We start from the raw sequence: 24,053 nt of genomic DNA, 5'->3' as shown, positions 1-24,053 counted from the left end.
TTGGTAAAATAATTATGAAAAAGTAATAATGACTTAATTTGACAAGTTGCAAAAAATGAAAATTAAACATTTTTAGGGTTGCCACAGGTCAGGAAATTCAGAAGAAAATTTTTAAATATTCTTGTCAAAATTTCAATTATCTTTGTAAATAATAAAATTCTTCTTTGAAATTAAAATATTTTCGAAAATTTTAATAAAAATCTTTGCAAAATTTCAATTATTTTCAAAAATTTCCAAAAGAATTCAATTATTTTCATAAACAATAAAAATTTCTCAGAAATTCAATTATTTACAGTTTTTCCATAAATTTCATCGTAATAATTCAATTATTTTTATAAATAATAACATTTTTTCTTCAAAATTCAATTATTTTCGAAAATTTTAATAAATTTCTTCACAATAATTCAATTATTTTCATAAAAAATAATATTTTTTCTTCGAAATTCAATTATTTTCATAAATAATACAATTTATTTCTTTATAATTCAATTATTTTCAAAAATTTTTGGCAAAATTTCAATTCTTTTCAAAAATTTTCATCAATTTAACGATTTTCAACTACTATTTTCAAAAAATTTCCCGAAAGAATACAATTTATTTAACAAAAAATATTTTAATAAAATTTTATACAAACATTTAATTATTTTCATAAATAATAAAAATTTTAGAGGAATTCAATTATTTACAATTTTTTTTTATAAATTTCTTCGCAGTAATTCAATTATTTTTGAAAATTTTAATAAATTTCTTCGTAATAATTCAATTATTTTCATAAGTAATAATTTTTTTCTTCAAAATTCCATTTTCTTCGAAAATTTTAATAAAATTCTTGACAAAATTTAAATTATTTTCATAATTAATACATTTTTTTCTTCAAAATTTAATTATTTTTGTATATTTTAATAAAATTCTTGGCAAAAATCCAATTTTTTTCAAATATTTTCGTCAATTCAATGATTTTCCATATCAATACTATATTTTAATAAAACTTTCAATAAGAATTCAATTATTATTTAAGAAAAATTTTAAGAAAATTCTAAACAAGCATTTAATTATTTTCATAAATAAAAATTTCACAGGAATTGAATTATTTACAATTTTTTTTATAAATTTCTTCGCAATAATTCAATTATTTTCATAAATAATTAATTTTTTCTTTAAAATTCAATTAATTTCGAAAATTTTAATAAAATTAAAAATCGTCAAAAGAATTAAATTATTTAAAACTTCGTTTATAAAATTTTGTATGAGAATTCAATTTTAAGAAAGATTCAATTATTCAACAAATTATTTATTTTTGTATTTAAATAATTAAATTCTCGTATAATTTTTTAATAAAAGTTGATTTAAAAATGAATTTTCGTTAAAGTTGTAGATAATAAATTGAATATTAAAGGCTTTATAGCATTAATTTTAAGAAATAATTTAATTTTTCGTATTTTCAGCTAATAATTCTGTAGAATTAATTTTTTTTGAAAAAGTTAAATTTAATTTTTCTTTGAAATTATTTGAAGTTTTTATTTTCTAATATTATATTTAACTGAAAAATTTCCAAATAATCCAATTTTCGTAAAATTCAATTGTGAACAAAAATGGATTTGAAAATTCTCAAAGAAGTTTATAAACCAAGTTGATTTTTGAAAATTTTACTTTTGAAGAAATTTGTAAATAAATGTAATAGCACATTTTTTTGAGTATCTAATAATTTTTAGAGTAAATCTTTAGGAATTTAAATTAAATTTTTAGAGTAATTCTTTAGGATCAAGGAAAAAGTCAAAAGTTTATATGAAAATCCAGGAAAAAGTCAGAAAGAAACAAAAATTAAATTTTTGTGGCAACCCTGATATAATTATTTTGTTTTGTTTCAACTCATTTAATAATCTTGGTAAAGAATCAATTTTGTTTGGGATTGAATTTTAATTTTTTGCATATGTTTAATTTTTCAATTTTTAGTGACAGTTTAATCGATTTTTTTGTTTGTTATTTATTTTTTTGTTTACAATACAACAAGAAAGGGAATAATTGAAACATTTGATCCTACAATGGTATTTTATTTGAAATTTTTTTTGTTGTTGTCTGGAGAAAAGCGGAATTCGTTTGGAGTGAGTGATAATTTGAATGGGTTTTTACAACAAAAGAAAGGGTGAAGAAAAAGGAAATTTTGTTGTTTGTGTTGTGACAGCGTTTGCCATTGGAACATGGCTTCCAGCAGCTTTGACAGTGACAACAATGTGCCGCAGTGGAAGCGGGATCTCATTCGACGCAGACAAGGCAAGGTGATCACCAGCAACGGTGGTGGAGGTTCCGCATCTTCCTCGAGGGAAACAACCTGTGGCGCTGCAGTCGTGACCGCTTCTTTCGAAAGTTCGCCAGTCGCGGGCAACATGCGTCTCGAAGCGGATGTCTCGCTTTGTTCCGACTCGGAGGACGTTCTCAATTCAGCGCCCGCCGGACGAACACCGGAAATTAATCTTGATAAAAGCAAATCGGAAAATTGTGACTTGTATCGAGCGAGAAAAGTTGAGAGGAAGAGTGACATTTTTCAATTAATGGAACTCTCGAAAACAACGCAACGACTTGACATGACTCGCGAGATAAATAAAGTGTCGGAAGAGTGTGAAAGTGACAGTTCCGAGGAATTACAGTACGGACCAGGAATTGTCAACAAATTGAAGAGCAAGTACCTCAATCTAACACTGAGGGAGACGAATAAAAATCGAGGCTCAGTGCAAAGATTCAGACGCGCGGCAAGTCTCGAGGACCTCCTCGATTGCGAGGACGATCCTCCAGAGAAGACAATCAAAAGATTCACCAAGAAAAATGTTGTCACAAAGGCGGAACGTTACAGAAACTCTGCGAGGGGTAATGACTCGATGAAAAGAGCAAGGAGCGTGGAGACTCTCATGAGGTACAATTCAGCACCAGAGGAACCAACCTCAAACCGGTTTGGCTCCATTTTTAAACAAGAACCCGTCAACGATCATATTATCCTTATCGACAGATCGTCCGTGAAGATCGAGAGTCGCCTCGTTGAGGAGAGACCGAAGGCTGTCAACAAACCCCTGAGGATCAAACCTGTCCTGGCGGAAACTGAGAGACCACCACCGGATCTAGTCAAGACCACCATGAGAATCTTCGAGGGTTCCGCAAAGAAGCTCAAGCCAAAGGGCGATGTCGCTGCTAAAGTCGCTACCTTCAAGACAATTAACGACACCTACAAAGCAAAAAATCAGAAGAAAATTATTCCCAAACCACCGCTTCAACCCAAACCCTTCCTCAATGGCAACAACCGAACTTCCTCATCGCCGAAGAAAATTATCCTCTCCCAAAAACTACCGACCGAAAAACAAGACCCACTTGACGAACATCGAAATGAGGGCGTCATCACCGAACCCATCATACAATCCGTATCCTCAGTCGTCTCCAAATTCCAGCAAATCGAAAAATCCCTCTCCCCCTCGCCATCTCCTGAACCCTCATTCAAAATCAAATTCTCACCCGTCCCGAGTCCTGAACCCTCGCTCAATAAATTAAAATCCTCCCTCGAAATCAAGTCTCCACCTTTAACTCCCATTCTGTCCCCAAGAATAACCTCACCATCATCGCCCAAAAAGGATCTTATCCGCCAAAATTCCAGTCCAGTTCACAAACTACCCACCAGTCCTAGTCGAGAATTCGTCAAACAAATCTCCTCACCAGATCCTCCGAAATTTTGGCATCAAATGGAAAAGGAAAACGTCAAGCCCATCGTCGATACCAAGAAACCTCCCGGAGAAAGTGAACCAAACATCGATTACAAAGAACTAAAAGAACATTGGAAAGAAGATCAAATAGAACTAAGAGATAATAAGAAATTAGAAGAACCCGAACCAGTGGAACAAGAAATCGATCCTAAGACCCCCGATGAAGAGAAATTGGAAGAATCCGAGTGCGTAGATGGACCAAGGACGGTATCAAGGTTGGCTCTAGATAACATAAGTAAAGCCGGAACAACCTTGCAGTTTAATTTCAACAATAAAAGTCTCACTGATAAGAGTCATTTACCAAAATTAAACGGACAAACAGAAAATATTGAATTTGAGAATAAAACACTTTTAACGGCAAGTAGTGATGATCTAATAAATAGAGCGCGAATTCAAGAGAGACTCAGTCCGGAAAAGAGTGAGAAATCCCTGATTGAAGAAGCGAATATGGAAAATCGAGGTTCGGTGGGAGCAATTTCAAGTTTGGGATTAATAAGAACAGTGACAATGACAACTTATCCACAATGTAATGAATCAAAGACGATAAGGTATCATAAATCTGAGACAATTTCACCGCCGCAAAAACAAATTGGAATCATTCGACCTTTGGTCTCAACGAAAACACAATTGCCACAGCAGAATTTAAGTAATAGGGAACTTGAAAAAAATCTGATAAATCGAGTTAAAAGTATAGAGCAACCGACAAAGGTTGTTGTTAGTTTAAAAAGTGCTGAGGAAATACAGGCGAAAAAAGCAGATTCTGGAGGTGGTCTTTGGGATACGAAGCCTTGGAATCAGCAAAATAATACAATGGTGTTCAACTTCAGTGGCAGAAAGGATGTTCCAGACTACATTGAGAACGATGGCATGAATATCAAAAGGAAACGTGATAAACCAATAGTAAGTAGTTTTATTTTATTTTTTATTATCTTCATGTTAAGAGAGATAACTTTGGGAAACAATAATTATTATTACCATCAACTGGGATTCGTTCTGGTTTTTTTTGCATTTAAATAATTGAATTCTAGTAGAATATTTTCTAATAAAAATTGTTTTAAAAATGAATTTCAGTTAAAATGTTAGATAATAATTGAATGTTAAAAGTATTATAGCGTGAATTTATAGAAATAATTGAATTTTAAAAAGGTTTAAAATTAAAATCTTTGAAAATTTGAATTTCAATTAATTCAAAAATTTTCCTTATTTCAATTATTTTTAATATCTACCATTTTAATAAGATTTTCCAAAAGTATTCAATTATTTAAACAAAATTTTAATAAAAATTTCACAGGAATTTAATTATTTACCAATTTTTTATAAATTTGTTCAAACCAATTGGATTATTTTAAATTTTTTTAATGAAGTTTCTCGAAAGAATACAAGTACAATTCAGAAAATTGAAAAAAATAGTTCTGAGAAATTCAATTATTTTCACAAATAATACATTTTTTTATGTACATTTTATATACATTTCTTCGCAAAAAGGGAGCGTTCACAAATGATGTCAGGCAATTTTTGGAAATTTTCAACCCCCCCCCCCGCCCCTTCCCCCCTGTCACGCAATTTTTGCAATTTCATATGAGAAAAATACATTGTGTCACGTTTAGTAAGGACCCCCCCCCTACCCCAAAAAGCGTGACATCATTTGTGAACGCTCCCAAATTAATTATTTAAACATAAATAATAAAATTTTTCTCGAAAATTCAATTATTTAAAAAAATTTTGATAAAATGATTTATAAATTTGAAAAATTATAATAAAATTTATCATAGAATATAATTATTTTAGTAAAATATAACATTCTGCCTAGGAATACAATTATTGTTAAAAATGTTTTTAAAAATATTCGAAACAATTCAATTATTTTCGTAAAAAATAAAATTCTTCGAAGCCATTCAATCATTTAAGATATTTTAATGAAATTCTTCGTTAAATTTCAATTATTTTCAATTTTTTAATGAAATTTCTTCATGAAATTGAATTATTTTCAAAAAGTTCTAAAAAATTCTGAGATATTCAATTACCGTCAACAGGGGTAATTATGGAACATCAGAGGTAAATATGGAACGCGTAATTCTTTTTTATGTAAAATTTTTGTGGTAAATTATTTTAATTTGGTTCTTGTTGTAAATAATAGTTTAATATATTGCCTACAAAGTTATTCAGATGTTTTTATTTTTATTGTCATTGGCAACGAGAAAATAATTATTAAACATCGAAAAAGTGGAAAGGTTATTTCACAAAAGTGTAAAAATCTACTAATTTCTTCGAATTAAATTCGCATTTAGTTTACTATTATTATCTATTATTATTTTACTCTAAAGTACTAAATAAAGTTTTCTTAATATACAGACAAAGAAAATTTGTTATAGGGTCAATTGGGGTAAATGTAAACGGAATATCTATTTTTCACGAAAAACATTAGTTTTTTTTTGTTAAAAGGTAAAACGGACGGATTTCTTTTGCATGAACTTGTTACTAGAGTTCCCTATAAAAATTTTATGAGGTACAAAAAAATATTGATGCACCTGAATCGCCTAAAACTGACTGTTTACATTTACCCCGAGATTTTGAAATTTTCCTAAAATTCGGGGTAAATGTAAACACCACTGTAGTTAAGCGAGGTTTAAGAAACAAGTTACTTCAAGTATACTACTGTTTTAAGGGATGGAAAAACTGAAAAAAAATTCTTCGTAGATGTGTAGTAAATCAACCAGTTGACTGATAATGTATCATATAAATAAACAATATCAACCATTACAAAATTAGTAATGTAAAAACTTGAATATCTTGAACAAATTTCAATAGATTTTCATTCAACTTGGTAAAAAGAAGTTTTTAAGGTTGCTCAATAAGAATCTAAAATCGAATTTTTAAATTTCAAAATGGTGGATCCAATATGGCGGATGAACCTAAAAATAATATTTTTAAAAATTGATCAAATTTGCTTGAATCTGGCTACTCGGGGGTTTTTGAGGTCGCTGAATACGAATTTGAAGTCAAATTTTAAATTTTCAAAATGGCGGATAAACCTAAAAATATTTTTAAAAATTGATCAAATTTTCAAAAAAAAAATTTTTTTTTTATCAAATTTTTTTTTTAAAGAGGACCTAATTTCCTTTTCTATGTAATTTTACATTGCCAAATTAATGAAATTGTGAAATAAAAGCAAATTTATTCAATTATTTTCTTTTAAAATGTAGTTCAAGTTCTGTTTACATTTAAACAGAGTTTTAGAATTCTCGGGGTAAATGTAAACACTTAATTATTTATTAAGTAAATTGACGAAAATCAAAAATCAAAGTCAATTTTTGTTAGGGCATTAATAAGGAAGAATTATACATATTTTTGTTTGATTTTTTAATTTATTTTTATGCAAATGCGCGAGACAAAATACTGAAACAGTAAAACTTTGATTTTCAATCTTTTTTGCATTAAAAGATAACTTACACTATGGCGTTGCCAATTGTCAAAATAAAATATTGGCAATACTCAGAACATCTTGTAGGTGAGCTGAGGTAAAAATATTGACGTCGTACTTATTTTTAAATTGGTAAATTTATCTGAAACATCTACTGTTTACATTTACCCCAAATGACCCTATTTTTTTTACTTATTTTAATAATTTTAATATATGATTTATGAGATTATTTTGAGAATAATTATCTTGTTATCTGAATTGTTTTGGCCTAAATTTTGAAGTTAGGTTTGCTAATTATTTGAAATAATTTCTCATCCCAACCTAAACATGAAGTACGTTAACCTAAATTTCAATTCAATTTTTTCAATAACTTTTATAATAATTTTTTTAATTTGTCCTAAATTTTGATAGTACATTCGTCTATTGAATTATTGAATTTAAATTATAGATTGAGCGTTGTGATTCTTGACGAAAATGTTTGCCTTTTAAGTTTCAAATTTTCTTATTACCTGTTATTAATTGCTATTTTTTAATATACAAAATATTATTTGAAGAAATGCTAACAAAATTAATAGTAAAAATAGCATTGATAGTAGTAATAATAATAAAAATAATGATAATATTAATAATAATGATAGTTATAATGATAAACAAAAGTACGAGGTTATTGTTTGTAGAAGAGTTACAAGAGCTCGTGGGAGATCTTATTGTGTATAGATGGCTGAATAAATCTGAAATAGATCTGGTAGCGTAAAAATTGTTCATGACTCTTCGCTTTCTTTTGTTCTCACTCTACTTTCAATTATTTTAATAGAACGATATAATATGTGTATACGGGACCGAAGTGTTTGAGATTACTATAGACATGACTCGAATATTTATTGCTAATTAATATTCAAATCACATTGATGTGTTTAACATTCACGGACATTAAATAAATTTGTATCTATTTTTTATTTTACCAAGTCATTTTAATTTAACACTGTAAACAATTTTCTCAACATGTGGGTCAATAGTCTTCTCTTAAATCACTAGGTACAGATGATCTTGATCTTTTTCTGAAAATTTTTCCTCTCTCTCTATCTCTTTCTTAAATTATTCAAATGTGAATTAAGATGAATTATTTATTGAATAAATTATTATCTGTATAATCAAAGTTATAAAAAGAGCAACAGATTATATTAATAAATGATAAAGGCAAACTCTAGAAATAGAAATCACTTTCGCTTTTGAAATCTCTGATGAAATTCGATACATTCTTTGATCGTTATAACTGCAGAAAGAGGCAATTAATTGACATATCAATATTGCATTATATAATTAGATCTCCTTTTATTTATATTCTTCTCAATTTAATTTATTTACATATCACTTTGTCAGTGTAACAATTAAATGAAAATTATGAGGGAAATAAATGTTTCGGCAAAATTTGTTGAATGTTTTCAAAGTTCCGAAATTATTCAAATTTTAGCATCATTGCGGAATTCAAATTTAATGTTAGTTTTTAGAAAATGGCAAAATTATGATTCAAATTTTGTAAATTAATTGTTGTGGATGATTTTTTGAAACGAAATTTCAGACTTAACAGCGTTTAAGGGTTGAGATTTAAAAGTACAGTATTAAGTTCCATCACCTTGAAGAAATATTAAAACAAAAAGTATCATAAGAAACTATAGAATTTGCAAATAACTGCTTATATGCATTTGTACGTAATATGTAAGTATATCATATTAGTAACTCAAGAATGTTAGAAATTAACCACGTTTTATATTTATATTGTTTTATATAATTAAACTTTAATTTCTTCCCTTATAAGTGATATGACACAGAAAAAAACAAACTTTACTCAATTTTTTATAATTTCTTAATTACCTACATTCAAAAATAGAATAATTTTTTTAAATAAATATTTAAATACATATTTATTTTGTCTGCAGCAATAAAAATATTTCAAATGAATTCAATGTAACGCAATTTTTAGGATTTAACTATTTCTAAAAATTACGAAAGTCATTCATTCAAAATTCAATCATTTTTTTTAAATTTATAAATAAAATTATTCAAAACTTTAATCAATTTGTTTTATTCAATTCTTAATCAATTCTTATTAGAAAATTCTACGAGAATACAATTATTTAAATACAAAAATAAATAATTTATTGAATAATTAAATTTTTCTTAAAATTCAATTCTCATAAAAAATTTATTATTTATGAAAATAATTGAATTATTGCGAAGAAATTTATAAAAAAAAATTATAAATAATTGAATTCCTGGGAAATTTTTATTATTAATGAAAATAATTAAATGTTTGTTTAGAAATTTATTAATTTTTTTTTTAAATTATTGAATTCTTTTGGAAAATTTTATTAAAATAGTAGGGAAGAGTCTCCAGTTGTGAGACGGGTTTTATTTTTGACCCGTAAATTGTAAACGGGTAAACGAAATTGTAAATAAAATACACCGTTCGAAAGGTAACAGAAATACGCAACTTTTATTAAAAGAAAGTATAGTGCTTCGATGAACACAAAAAATTTTACGATACATTTTCCGAGCACATCGCTTTTTTCAAAAAAAAAAAAATGTCTCCAGTTGTGAGACACTCATTAAAAATTGCTAAAATTTAATAAGTTTGACATAAAACGTTATGTTTAGTAGAAATAATTAAATATATTAATAATATATATTATTATATACTAAATAATAATATTTATTCGCCAAAATATGACTATCAAATAAACACAATTTAATAGCTTCAACAAGAGCATTAAAATTGATGTCTTCTGAATCAATTGACTTTTTTCCACTTGACATGCCCAAAAATACTAGAAAAAAGAATCAAAACAACATTTAAATAGTATGCCTGCAAAGTAGTATTTTTTATGCTGCCCAGATGGGTGTTGACACCGTCTCACAACTGGTGATATGCTGTGTCTCACACCCAGAAATTGGCGCTATTTTGAAAAAGGAAAATTAAATTATTTTCAACCGTAGATTGGAACAATGCAATATTGCATCACGAAATATAAGGAAAACACTGAAAGAAAATGCATTACATTTACCTTTTCCAATTAATTAACTTGGAAAAAAAGTACTTTGCATTTATTGAAAAAACACTTTTTAGTCGATTATCACACACAGTGTTGGTATTTAACAAAAACAGTTTATATATCCGCTTCGGCGTACACGAAAAAGTTGGCTCATATAAAAAGAAATGTTTTTATATAAACCAATCGGCCTTTTAATATTGCATGTTAAAAAAAATTTACTGTCTCACAACTGGAGGCTCTCCCCTAGATATTGAAAATGATTAAATTGATGAAAATTGATTAATTGAATTTTTGCCAAGAATTTTATTAAAATTTTCCAAAATAATTTAATTTTGAAGAAAAATTTTTATCATTTATGAAAATAATTGAATTATTGCGAAGAAATTTAATAAACTTTGCGAAAATAATTAAATTTTTTCGATGAAATTTATTTAAATTTTCGAAATTAATTGAATTCCTGTAAAATTGTTATTATTTATGAAAATAATTAAATGTTTTCGCAAAATTTTATTAAAATTTTTTTTAAATAATTGAATTCTTTCGAAAAGTTTTATAGATTTTGAAAATAATTAAATTGATGAAAATAATTGAAATTTTGCCAAGAATTTTATTCAAATTTTTGAAAGTAATTGCATTTTAAAGAAAGAATTTCATTATTTATGAAAATAATTGAATTATTGTAAAGAAATTTATTAAAATTTTCAAAATTAATTGAATTCCTGTAAAATTTTTATTATTTATGAAAATAATTAAACGTTTGTTTAGAATTTTATTAAATTTTTTTTTAAATAATTGAATTCTTTTGGAAAATTTTATTAAAATAGTAGATATTGAAAATCATTGAATTGATGAAAATTTTTGATAATAATTATTAAAATTTTTGAAAATAACTGAATTTTTTCCAAGAATTTTAATCAAATTTTTAAGAATATTTGCGTTTTTAGCTGAATTAATTTAAAATTATATTAAAAATAATTGAAATTCTACGATGAGTTTTATTTTATGAAAATATGTAGTTGAATTATTGTCACCGAACTTTAATAAAGTTTTTAAAATAATTGCATTCTTAAGAAGAATTTTAGAAAAATCTTTTTAAAGAAGTGATGTTTTTCAAAAATGTTATGAATAATTGAATTTCTTTGAAAATTGTTTATTATTTTTGAAAATAATTGAAATTCAAATTATTATTATTATTGAAATTCAATTATTATAAAGAATTTTATTAAAATTTTTTTAATTAATTGAATTGTTTCCAAGAATTTTATTAAAATTTTAAAAAATAGTTGCATTCTTCGCGGAATTAATATAAAATTATTATATTAAAAATAATTGAAATCCTGCGATGAGTTTTAATATTTATAAAAATAATTGACTTCTTACAACGATTATTATTAAGATTTTAAAAAATAATTGAATTCCTGAGAAGATTTTATTATTTATAAAAATAATTGAATTCTTGCGAAGAATTTTATAAAAATCTATTTAAATAATTAATTTTTTTCGAAAAATATTAGGAAAATTCTGTTTCAAATAATTTAATTCCTGTGAAAATTTTTTTATTTATGGAAATAATTGAATGTTTGCGAAGAATTTTTTAGTATTTTAATATTCGAAAATAACAATTTTTAAATTTTTCGCTGGTCAGGATAGATAGCGATATTAACAACGACATAGTTATTAACTTTTTTTTATATCTTTCCAGTTAGTTTCATTCGTTTATTTTACTTTATTACAAAGCTAATATGTTATAATAAGAACCTACAAAAAAAAGAATTCTACATTCTGTAGAGAATTTAATCTTTGAGTGGATTATCGGCCTAGTTTCTAAATCATTGACGTCAATTTCTGTTTTACAGCCGGGAAGTAAAACATAATTAGGAAGTTAAAGAAATTTAAATGTCCGATTGGCTGGTCGGTGGAAGTCGAGTAACATTCACATCCGGATGGAACACTGTCACATCCTGTTTCAATAAACTCATCACTGATATCAAAGCATCCTATTTTTCAAAACCTCTTATCATTCTCTTGGAAAAGTATTCCTTTCCTTGAACTCTGCATTTTTAAATGCAACTTTCATCCGTCAAAGTTTTACCGGTTTTACCGCACACATGCGGGAGAAGAGAATAAAAACTTCACTATTTACATGCAAATAGACAGTTCCGGTTTGATTAAATGCTTAAAGTAAAATCTTAACTAGAGTTTATGCGTATTTTTGATCATTTTTACCATTTGCAGAGTAAATTTAACTATTTTTGAAATAAATTTCAATAATAAAGTTAGTTCGGATATAACAAACTTTACTCCAAAATATAAAAAAATTTTTTTTCAAAAATGACGCAGAAATTCTAGAGAATTTAGGCTTGATTATTACAATCAGAAAATTTTGATTTTGCACCAAATGCAGGGCTCGAACTAGGTTTGTAAATCCCGTAACGTTCAAAAAAAATTTTTAAATTATCATGAAAATTTCAATTATCTTTATAAATAATAAAATTCTTCTCTGAAATTCCATTATTTTCAAAAATTAATAAAATTCTTGGCAAAATTTCAATTATTTTCAAAAAATTTTCTTCAATTCAATGATTTTAAATATCTACTATTTTAATAAGATTTTCCAAATGAATTCAATTATTTAAAACAAATTTAATAAAATTCTACGCAAACCTTTAATTATTTTCATAAAATAATAAAAAAAAAAATTTTTATAAATTTCTTCGCAATCATTCAATTATTTTCATAAATAATAAAACTCATAGCAGAATTTCAATTATTTTTAATACAATTTTAATCGAATTTCTCGAAAAATGTAATTATTCTTAAAACTTTTATTAAAATTCGTCGAAAGTATTCAATTAATTATTTATTTATTTTACAAATTTACGGGCAGTGCCCTTTCGTATTTAAAAATTTGATGATAAAATTCTTTATGGAAATTGAATTTTGATAAACATTCAATTATTCAATAAATGATTTATTTTTGTATTTTAAATAATTAAATTCTAGTTGAATTTTCTAATGAGAATTGATTTAAAAATGAATTCCAGTTAAAATTTTAGATAGTAATTGAATATTAAAAACAGTGTAACGCGATTTTTTTAGAAATAATTGAATTTTGAAATTAATTTTTTTGAAAAAGTTTAATTGAATTTTTTAATTATTATTTTAAGTTTTTATTTGAAGAATAAAAGAATTGAAGAATTTACGAATAATTGAAATTTCTTGAAATTGAATTGTAAACAAATGAATTTGAAAAATATCAAAGACCTTTTTCATAAATTATTAAGAATAATGCATTAGAAGAATTTTAGTTAAAAAGACGAAAAAAAATTTAATTTTTGAAAAAAGTTACAAAATATTGCAGAAATTCAATTATTTTCAAGAGTAATAATATTTTTCGCAAAAATTAAATATTGGTAAAAAATAATCAAATTCTTCATTAAGGATTCAATTATTTTTACAAATAATAGAAATTATCGTAGAATTTCAATTATTTTTACAAATAATAGAAATTATCGCAGCATTTCAATTATTTTTTATACAATTTTAATCGAATTTCTCGAAAAATGTAATTATTCTTAAAAATTTTATTAAAATTCGTCGAAAGAATTCAATTATTTAAAAATTTGTTCATAAAATTCTTTACAGGAATTGAATTTTAAGAAACATTCAATTATTTAATAATTATTTATTTTTATATTTAAATAATTGAATTCTAGTTGAATTTTCTAATAAAAATTATTTAAAATTGAATTTTAGTTAAAATTTTAGATAATAATTGAATATTAAAAGCAATGTAGCTTGAATTTTTAGAAATAATTGAATTTTGAAATTAATTTTATTGAAAAAGTTAAATTGAATTTTTTATATTATTTGAAGTTTCTATTTTCTAAAATATATTTAATAGACGAATTTACGAATAATTGAAATTTCTTGAAATTGAATATTGTAAAGAAATGGATTTGAAAATTCTCAAAGAACTTTTTCGAAAATTATTAAAAATAATTGATTTGAAGAAGAATTTTAGTTAAATCTTGAAAATAATAATTGAATTGATGATTTTATCACTCGGTCATCTTTAATTATTATAAAACATGAAGAAATCGATAACTCCGAGTCGAAGACTCGGAGTTATCGTTTTCTTTATGTTTTATAGTTAAGAAATAATTTAATTTATAATTTTAAGTAAAATGTTCTCTTATTTTACTTGGACTGGTTATATTTTTGTCAGATTGGTCTGTAAATGGTGCCTAATTTTTCACTTTTGGTTCGTAAAGTCCGTGTTTTTTAATACTTTCACTAGTTCGAGCCTTGCAAATATTATATCATTCGATGTAAATAAGTTTATATAAATCAAAAAAAAAATATAATTTTTTTTACATAAAGCACAGAATGAACAATTTTTTCAAGAATTCATATATATAAACATTTTTTGTGTGGGAAAATATTGACGTTGGCGATCTTGCACACTCGTAACATGTATACATTTTCTTTCGTGAAAGTTCGTCTTTTTTTCATATCTAATATAGATTTTATGTGACCATTACCATATTTTGAAAATTAGATAAAAACCATATTTCCACATAGAAATATATGCTGATTATATATAAATTCTTTAGTATAAATATTTTTATAACTTCAAAGTAGCTTTATGAATGTTTGCATAACTTTTCACATTCTTGGCTATTTATTCAAGTCGAAATACTATTCTTTATTATAAGTGCGATGCTGCATAACAATGTTTTATCAAATTTTTAGTTGAGAGAACAAAGTGTCTTAAAATTGTAATTGCACATATTTATATAAATCTATATAAATAAATGAATAAATAAATAAACAAAAATAATGTTAAACTTAGGGCCAGTTTCACCAACTCCGATTAAGAGTTAGTCAAGGATTAAATCCTTAACCGACCAATCATGGGCGGTTAAAATTACTTTAATCATTGATTAACTTTTAATCGGATTTGGTGCTGGCCCTTAAATAGTTTAAAAATCAGAAGTCAAATCGAACATAACCTTAAATTTAGGCCACTAATTCATGGTTAACATAATCATAAAATGTATTTAAAGAACCAAAATTTAAAAATTCAAATCAATGGTAGGGTAAAATTTCAAATTTTAGGTCAAGAAAGAAACATCACTTCGAAATGATCAGCATTCGCTTTTATACTAAATTATAATAACCATAAAAATGAAGTCAACATGTGTTCAAAATTTGAACTTGAGGTCAATTGTAGGATATAGTTTAAAAACTTTTAATTCTATTTGTTTAATTTTAGCGCAAAGACAAACAAAACTTCGAAGTTTGGGTCAATGAGAACATAATCTTAAATTCTTGTTCAAAATTTGCATTGACGAATAAAACCGATAAGTATACATGAATGTTAAGGTTTTAATCTTTTCTTCAGCATATAGAAATATTTTCAATTTGCTATTTTCTAAATGCTTGCTAGAATTTTTTTTCGTAGAGCTGATGATGAGGATTATTATTGTTGTTCCCTTTCCAAGAAGATGAGTGGTGGCATACACGAGGACGCTCTTTATTGCTGCTAGAATAACATGCATATATCTTGCTTGTTACAAGTGCACTTATAAAGAGCCGTAATGTGGATGCTGCGTATCCGTTTTAATTTACACAAATGAATTGGACAGCGCTGCACCTTTTCTTGAGATTTCTTATATGTTTATAAACTTGAGCAATAGGTCAATTTCAAAAGGTCAAGCGCGTGTATAGCAAACAAGTAAATGAGCTTTATATATCACACATTTCAAGCTTTTTTTCTATTTTCAAATTTTTCAATAAATAGAGTAGTTTTGCACCAGTAAAAGAATAAATTGTTTATTTATCACGATACAGAGTTGCCACGCAATCTGGAAAACTGGAAAATTGAAAAACCTGGAAATGTCAAGGAATTTTATAAACCTTGAAAAAACCTAGAAAAGTCAGGGAATTTTGATCGGAATCATAGAAAATTGTTGTTTTTTTAAAGTTATTGTGTTTATTTTTGAAATCTAATAAGAAACCTTCAAATTTTTCTATATTTCTGTCAATAATTTCTTTTTAAATAGCTAAAAAAATTGAATTTTGGAGAAATTATATATGATTGCAGAAATTCAATTATTCTGAAAAGTAATAAAATTCTATGCAGAAATTCAATTATGTTCCAAATTTTTATAAATTCTCGGAAAAATTTCAATTATTTTGAAAAGTAATAAAATTATTCTCCAAAATTCAATTATTTTCAAAAATTTTAATAAAACTCTTGGCAACATTTCAATTATCTAAATAGAATTTGAAGAAAATTCTGCGGAAACATTTAATTATTTTCATAAATAATAAAAATTTCACAGAAATTCAATTATTTACAAATTTTTTATAAATTTCTTCGCAATGATTCCATTATTTTTCATAAATTCAACAAATTATTCATTTTTGTATATTAAAATAATTAAATTCTCGTAGAATTTTCTAATAAAAATTGATTTCAAAATTAACTTCAGTTAAAATTTTAGAATCTGTTCAAAATTTTTAAAAAATCCTTTTCAAAATTTAAATCTTCCTTATATAAATAATAAAAAATTCTTCTCCGAAATTCAATTACTTTGTAAAAATTCTAATAAAATTCTTGTCAAAATTTCAATTATTTGCAATAATTTTCCAAAAGAATTCAATTATTTAAAAAAATGTTTAATAAAATTTTACACAAACATTTAATTACTTTCATAAATAATAAAAACTTTCCAGAAATTTAATTATTTACAAATTTTTTATAAATTTCTTCGCAATAATTTAATTGTTTTCATAAATAATAACATTTTTCTTCAAATTTCAATTATTTTCGAAAATTTTAATAAATTTTTCTTTACAATAATTCAATTATTTTCGTAAATAATCAAATTCTTTTAAGAAATTCAATTATTTTCATAAATAATGAAACTCATTGACGAATTTCAATTATTTTTAATACAATTTTAATCGAATTTCACCAGAAATGTACCTAATTATTCTTAAAAATTTTATTAAATAAAAATTCGTCGAAAGAATTCAATTATTAAAAAATCTGTTGATAAAATTCTTTATGGGAATTGAATTTTAAGAAACATGCAATTATTCAATTAATTGTTTTTTTGCATTTAAATAATTGAATTCTAGTAGAATTTTCTAATAAAAATTGTTTTGAAAATGAAATTCAGTTCAAATGATAGATAATAATTATTGAATATTAAAAGTATTATAGCTTGAATTTATAGAAATAATTGAATTTTGAAAAGGTTTCAAGTTAAAATCTTTAAAAATTTGAATTTCAATTATTTTCAAAAATTTTCCTCATTTCAATTATCTACTATTTTAATAAAATTTTCCAAAAGAATTCAATTATTTAAACAAAATTATAATAAAAATTTCACATCAATTCAATTACTTACCAATTTTTTATAAATTTCTTCGAACCAATTCAATTACTTTTAATTTTTTAATGAAGTTTTTCGAAAGAATTTAAGTATATTCAGAGAATTGAAAAAAATAATTCTGAGAAATTTAATTATTTTGAAAAATTTTTAAATTCTATTATTTAAAAAAATGTTGACAAAATTCTTTACAGGATTTAGTTCATAAAATTTCAACTTTAATAAAATTTTTCTATACAATCCAATTATTTTCAATACAATTCTTAAGAATTTAATTATTTTCACAAATAATACATTTTTTATGGGAATTGAATTATTTAAATAAATTTTAATAAATTTCTTCGCAAAAAATCAATTATTTACATAAATAATAAAATTTTTCTCGAAAATTCAATTATTTAAAAAAATTTTGATAAAATGCTTTATAAATTTGAAAAATTATAATAAAATTTATCATAGCATATAATTATTTTCGTAAAAAATATAACATTCAATTATTTAAAAAAAAATTAATAAAATTCTTCATCAAATTTCAATTATTTTCAATTTTTTAATGAAATTTCTCCATAAAATTTAATTATTTTCAAAAAGTTCTAAAAAATTCTGAGAAATTCAATTATTTGAAAAAAATTGAATAAAATTCTTCACAAGAAATTATTTTCATAAATAATAATATTTTTCTCCTGAATTCATTTATTTTTACAAATAAAATTCTTCACAGGAATTCAATTCTTTACAAAAGTTTTGAATAAAATTCGTTGCAAGAATATTTAATTATTTTCATAAATAACAAAACTTATTGCAGAATTTCAATTATTTTTTATACAATTTTAAATACAATGATAGAAAATTGCATTTATTCTTAAATTTTTTTTTTAAATTCGCCGAAAGAATTCATTATTTTTAAAAATTTTGATAAAATTCTCCATTAAAATTCAATTTTAAGAAATATTTAATTATTTAATAAATTATTTATTTTTGTTTTTGTATTTAAATAATTGAATTCTGGTAGAATTTTCTCATAAAAATTGATTTAAAAATGTATTTCAGTTAAAATTTTAGATTATAATTGAATATTAAAAGCATTATAGATTGAATGTTTAGAAATAATTGAATTTTGAAACGGGTGCAAATTAAAATCGTTGAAAATTTGAATTTATTTAAATTTTTTATTGTTAAAAAAAATTTTAGTGCACAATTTTTAGTATTTTGATAAAGTCTACTATTGACCTATGTAATTTTTGTTGTAAATTTTATATTTAGATTCGAATATTTTGTAAAAAAAAAATCTTATATATTTATTTTGAAATTTATCGACATTTAATGATAATTGGATTTTGCGTAAGATTTTAGAAGAGGCCATTCAAGTTTTATACCAATTTCGAAGGAGATTTTTTTTTCTACCATTTAAGGAGAATTATACCTTCAACTCTAAAATATTTTGCAATGAAGCGGTAAATTTACAGTCCTTTTTTTAGTCTTCGACGGCCGAGTTAATTATACGTTTACTTATAGCATCTCTTTGTCCCTGATTTTTGAATTTTCAGTATATGGAGCAGTTCTTCTCGTTTATTCTTTTTTTCTCTTCTCTATACATCGCGTTTCTTTGTAAAAAAAAAATGTTTCATAATCACAGAAATAAAATCTTATTCACAAGGCGTGAAAGTTATTTTTAATCAATAAAATAGATGGCCTCATAAGATAAATTCTCACCAACTAAATAGCCTTTTTTGATTAGATAGGTATATATGCCTTTTCATATAATTTCACTGAGATTTACTTTTATTTTCAATTGCTTTTCAAAAATTATAAAATTGGCAAAATTATGTACTTTTTAAATTAAAAACGAAAAAAAATTTATAAAATTGTCAAAAAATTACATACTTTTTTAATTAAAAACGAAAAAAGAAACTAAAACAAAAAAAAATACTGAAAAAAATTTCATTTGATTCAAGTAATTGATTATTTATCTATTATCAAATAAATATTTAGTTGAAAGAAATAATTTTTATTAAATTTATTTTATTTCAACAAAATGTATTTGAACCAATTATTTTATAATAATTAATAATTTATTATAATTATTTGAAGAAAATAGAATTTATTTCGTTTAAATAAAAATTATTTGGTAAAAATAAATATTTATTTAAATATAAGACAAGTAGCCGTTTACCGGAAACAAATAAATTTTTTTTCAGTGTGTAATAATGAGAGAAGTAAATTTGAATTCTAAATTTAAAACTCTATATAATTATAACAATTTTTTAAAAATATTTTTATATCTTCTTTTTTCAGACTTTATTACTAATTTGTGATTTGTGAATTTTGAAAATAAAATATACAAATAATACAAAAATAAACGAAAATATTAAAAGTAAAAAAATTAATTTTGAAATATTTTCTAAAAGAATTGAAAATAATAAATAATTTTACAGTTATATTAAAATTCTAGACTACATGTAATTTTTGATAAGACTAGAAAACGTTTCAATTTCCAATATTTGTTTAAACTATAAAATAAATATTTTTTTTATCTAGAACGTTAAAAACTGTAAAGTGGGGAACATTTTTCCTTGAATGAAATGAGTCAGCTAAAAGAATACTCTGTTTACGTACAATAAATTGTCATTTACTCCAGAACATAAGTTTTTGTAGCGAGAGAAAAAAACATTTTTTTAAATTAAGAATTTTTTTTAAAGAAAATTAATTAAATTATTTAATTTTTTAAATTAAGAATTTTTTTTAAATTAAGAATATTTTTAATTTAACAATTATTATTATTATTATATAATTATTATTATATAATTATTATTATATAGTAAATAAAGTTATTTACTATATTTAATTTATATTAACAATTAGTTAGTTATTTATTATTAAGAATATTGTTAAATTTAGTAGAAATTTATCGGTGAATAATAAAAAAAAAATTTTTAAACTAATTCTTATTATAATTAGAATTCAATAAATTCGGAAAAAATATAATTTGGATAAAATTTAATTAATTTGTCTGCACGAAAAAATACGTAAAAATATTGGTATAGTATTAGTTTAACTTGAGTTTTGAAGAACAAAAAATCGCTGTATAAATTCTGTCTTCTACCGATTCCCCTTCACTTAAATTAAAGGCTTCAAAAAACCTGTCTTCTCGAAGGGTTTCTATATACCACACTATACCAACATGTTTCAGGGCCGTATAATTCTGCGTTCTTTGTTAAATACAAAAAAAAGATTTTGTAAAATTATAAGAGAAGTGTTAAACGAAATAATTTATTGCAAAAAAAGTTTAACAAAATTTTAAGGTAGAAACCAATTTTTTTTAACATTCAGTAAAATTATACAATTCTTATTTTTAACTATATAGTTAAAAATAAGAATTGTATTTTTTAATCCATATATAGATTAAAAAATATTATTTTTAAATATTAAATGTGTATTTAACTCATTTTTTATTCAACACAATTTTAATATTATCGCAGAATTAATTTTTGCAAAATTCTCACTAAACAAAATTTAGAATAGTATTTGTAAATGCCTGAATTTCTATTTGGAGAAATTTTGATTTGCCTGAATTTTTGTTTGAAAAAATTGTTATTTGATAAAGTCTCTAAAAGGTCGAATTTACATTTGTCCAAACAAGCAATCGACTAAAATGTTTTCGCGCGAATTTTAAATTTGTCCAATCAGAAATTGTCACGATAATTATAATTCAAGTTTAAAATTAACTTTAAAATATTTTTAAAAATATTTGCAGTACTTTAAATTCGATAATAATAGAAATCAAAAAACTATTTTTTTAAAATTATAATCAGGGGCCGTTCATAAACTACGTCACACTATTTTGCCTAATTTTTCCACCCCCCCCCCCTACCCACGTCACAAATTTTACATTCTTTAGCGCCATTTTTTCTACAGAACGTCACAAAAAATGAATTCCACCCCCCCCTCTAAGGCGTAACGTAGTTTATGGACGGCCCCATCAAACTCTTTAAAATGATTCAATTATTTTAAAAAAATATTCGAAATTCAATTATTTTCAATATCTAGTATTTGCATGAAATTTCGCAAAACAGTTCAATTATTTAAAAAAAAAATTGATAAAATTCATCAAAAATTCAATTATTTTCATAAATAATAAAATTTGCACAGGAATTCAATTAATTTAGAATAGCATTTTCAAACAAATTTCGAAAATAGTATATTAAGCAACAAGAGGAGAAAGGCAGCCATTTCTTTTCGGTGATTTTTGTGACACGAGTGGAGGTCGAGGGCGCCGTAGGCGCCCCGAGACCGGAACTCGTGTCACAAAAATCATCGTAAAGAAATTGGCTGCCTTTATTCTCGTGTTACTTACGATATTTTTTATTCCTAATGCACAAAAGCGGCGATTTCAGTTAGCAGACGACAGGGAGTAAAAGTCATTCACTTGTTCGATTTGTATGAAAATGGCGGCCGATTTCTCCCTTGGGCAAGAAAAATGCATGTGAACAGCTAATTTTCTTGCCCTTGGGAGAACACGGCCGCCATTTTCATACGGTCGAAGAAATGAATGACTTTCCTCCCTGTCGGCTGCTATCAGAAAGCGCCGTTTTTGTGCATGTGGGATAAAAAATCAATTATTTAACCAAATTTTTATACAATTCTTCACAATAATTCAATTACTCTCACTAATACTATAACATTTTTCATGAAAATTTAATTTTTTTAAAAAATTTTTGATAGAATTCATAGCAAAAATTTAATTATTTCCATAATAAAAAATAAAACTCATCGAAGAATTTTAATTATTTTTAATACTGTTTTAAATTAATTCATTAATTGAAAAATTCAATTATTTTCGCAAAGAAAGTTTTCCACAAGAATTCAATTATTTAAAGTAAAATTTTCATAATATTTATTATATTTCGAAGACATTAATTATTTAAAACAATGTTTATAAAATTCTTATGAAGAATTCAATTATTTTCAAAAATAACAAAATTTTCCACCGAAATTCAATTCTTTTTAAACATTTTAATAAAATTTTCCGCAATAATTCAATTATTTTCATAAACAATCAAATTCTTCTCAGGAATTCAATTATTTTTGAATATTTGAATAAAATTCTTAGCAACTATTCAATTATTTTCATAAATAATAAAATTCATCGCAGGATTTCAATTATTTTTAATTAAATTTTACAGAAATTGTTCAAGAAATGTAATTATTTTTTAAGATTTTAATTTCGATTTCTCGAAAAAATAAATTATTTTAAAAAATGTTTTTTTTTTAATTCTTTGGAAGAATTCAATTATTTACAAAAATATTTGAATTTTTCACAGGAATTCAATTATTTTTAAATATTTTAATAAAATTGTTCGAAAGAAGTCAATTATTTTAAATACAATTTTAATTAAATTTTTTGGAAATAATTCAATTACTCTTCCAGATTTTAATAAAATTCTTCCGAAGAATTTTATTATTTTCATAAATAATTCTTCGATTGAATTCAATTATGTCGATGAATAACAAATTTATTCCCGAAAATTCAATTATTTTGAGGTATTTAAATAAAATTCTTCGCAAAGTTCAATTATTTTTATAAATAACAATATTCATCACAAGAATTCAATTATTTTGAAAAGTAATAAATTTCTTCTTGGAAATTCAATTATTTTAGAAAATTCTAATAAAATTGTTCGCAAGAAATAAAATATTTTCACAAATAATAAAATTCTTCTCAGGAATTCAATTATTTTCGAAAATTTGGATAAAATTCTTAGCAACCATTCAATTATTTTTAAATATTTTATTAAAATTGTTCGAAATAAATCAATTTGACAATTATTTTAAATACAATTTTAGTTAAATTTTTTTGAAATATTTCAATTAATCTTTTAGATTTAAAAAAAATTAAAATTCTTCCGAAGAATTCTATTATTTACATAAATTTCTTCTTGGAAATTCAATTATTTTAAAAAATTCTAAGAAAATCGTTCGCAAGAATTCAATTTATTAGCAGGATAAAAAACAAGTAAATATTTTGTATGAAAATTAAATTTTATATTTTTCTCTGTTCTTTTATTAAAGGACAGAGTCTCGTCATGCATCACTATTTTTTAAGCATAAAAATTAGGCTACTTTTAAGAAATTTTGATTTTAAGATGTAAACGGTTTGAGACTTTGTTTTTTCTGTGTTGACATTTCATACAAAACAGGTTCATTTTGAACAACTTGAAGTTTACTGTTAATTCATTTTGATACAGAACTCAAAACGATAAACAGCAAAAATGAGTTCTGGTTTTTTCTATGAATGTAATGATTTAAATGATGAGACTCATTTTGATTTTTTTCAAGTTTGTTGCCTAAAACTGAAATTGAGTTAAAGTTATAATATTGTAATATATCATTTTTTTTACTTCACACACCTATACTCATTTTAAATCCAGTTTTA

The 24,053-nt window shown here is 23.8% G+C and overlaps 1 protein-coding gene across 3 annotated transcripts in view; it reads left to right on the top strand.

The window, feature by feature from the left end:
• Positions 1-24,053, top strand: part of LOC122503345 — a 109,880-nt gene that overhangs the window by 1,323 nt on the left and 84,504 nt on the right. For 2 of the 3 annotated variants that reach the window (XM_043613847.1, XM_043613848.1), the window contains exon 2: positions 2,183-4,643. In XM_043613847.1, the coding sequence (XP_043469782.1) occupies positions 2,199-4,643 (2,445 nt within the window). In that variant the 5' untranslated portion in view covers positions 2,183-2,198. Of the gene's footprint in view, positions 1-2,164; positions 4,644-24,053 lie in introns of those variants that run through there. The other variant, XM_043613849.1, reaches the window with a different exon arrangement.

The sequence above is a fragment of the Leptopilina heterotoma genome, unplaced genomic scaffold, assembly GCF_015476425.1.
Source record: "Leptopilina heterotoma isolate Lh14 unplaced genomic scaffold, ASM1547642v1 Lhet_26, whole genome shotgun sequence".
Lineage (NCBI taxonomy): Eukaryota > Metazoa > Arthropoda > Insecta > Hymenoptera > Figitidae > Leptopilina > Leptopilina heterotoma.
This window is presented reverse-complemented; position numbering and strand designations above follow the sequence as displayed.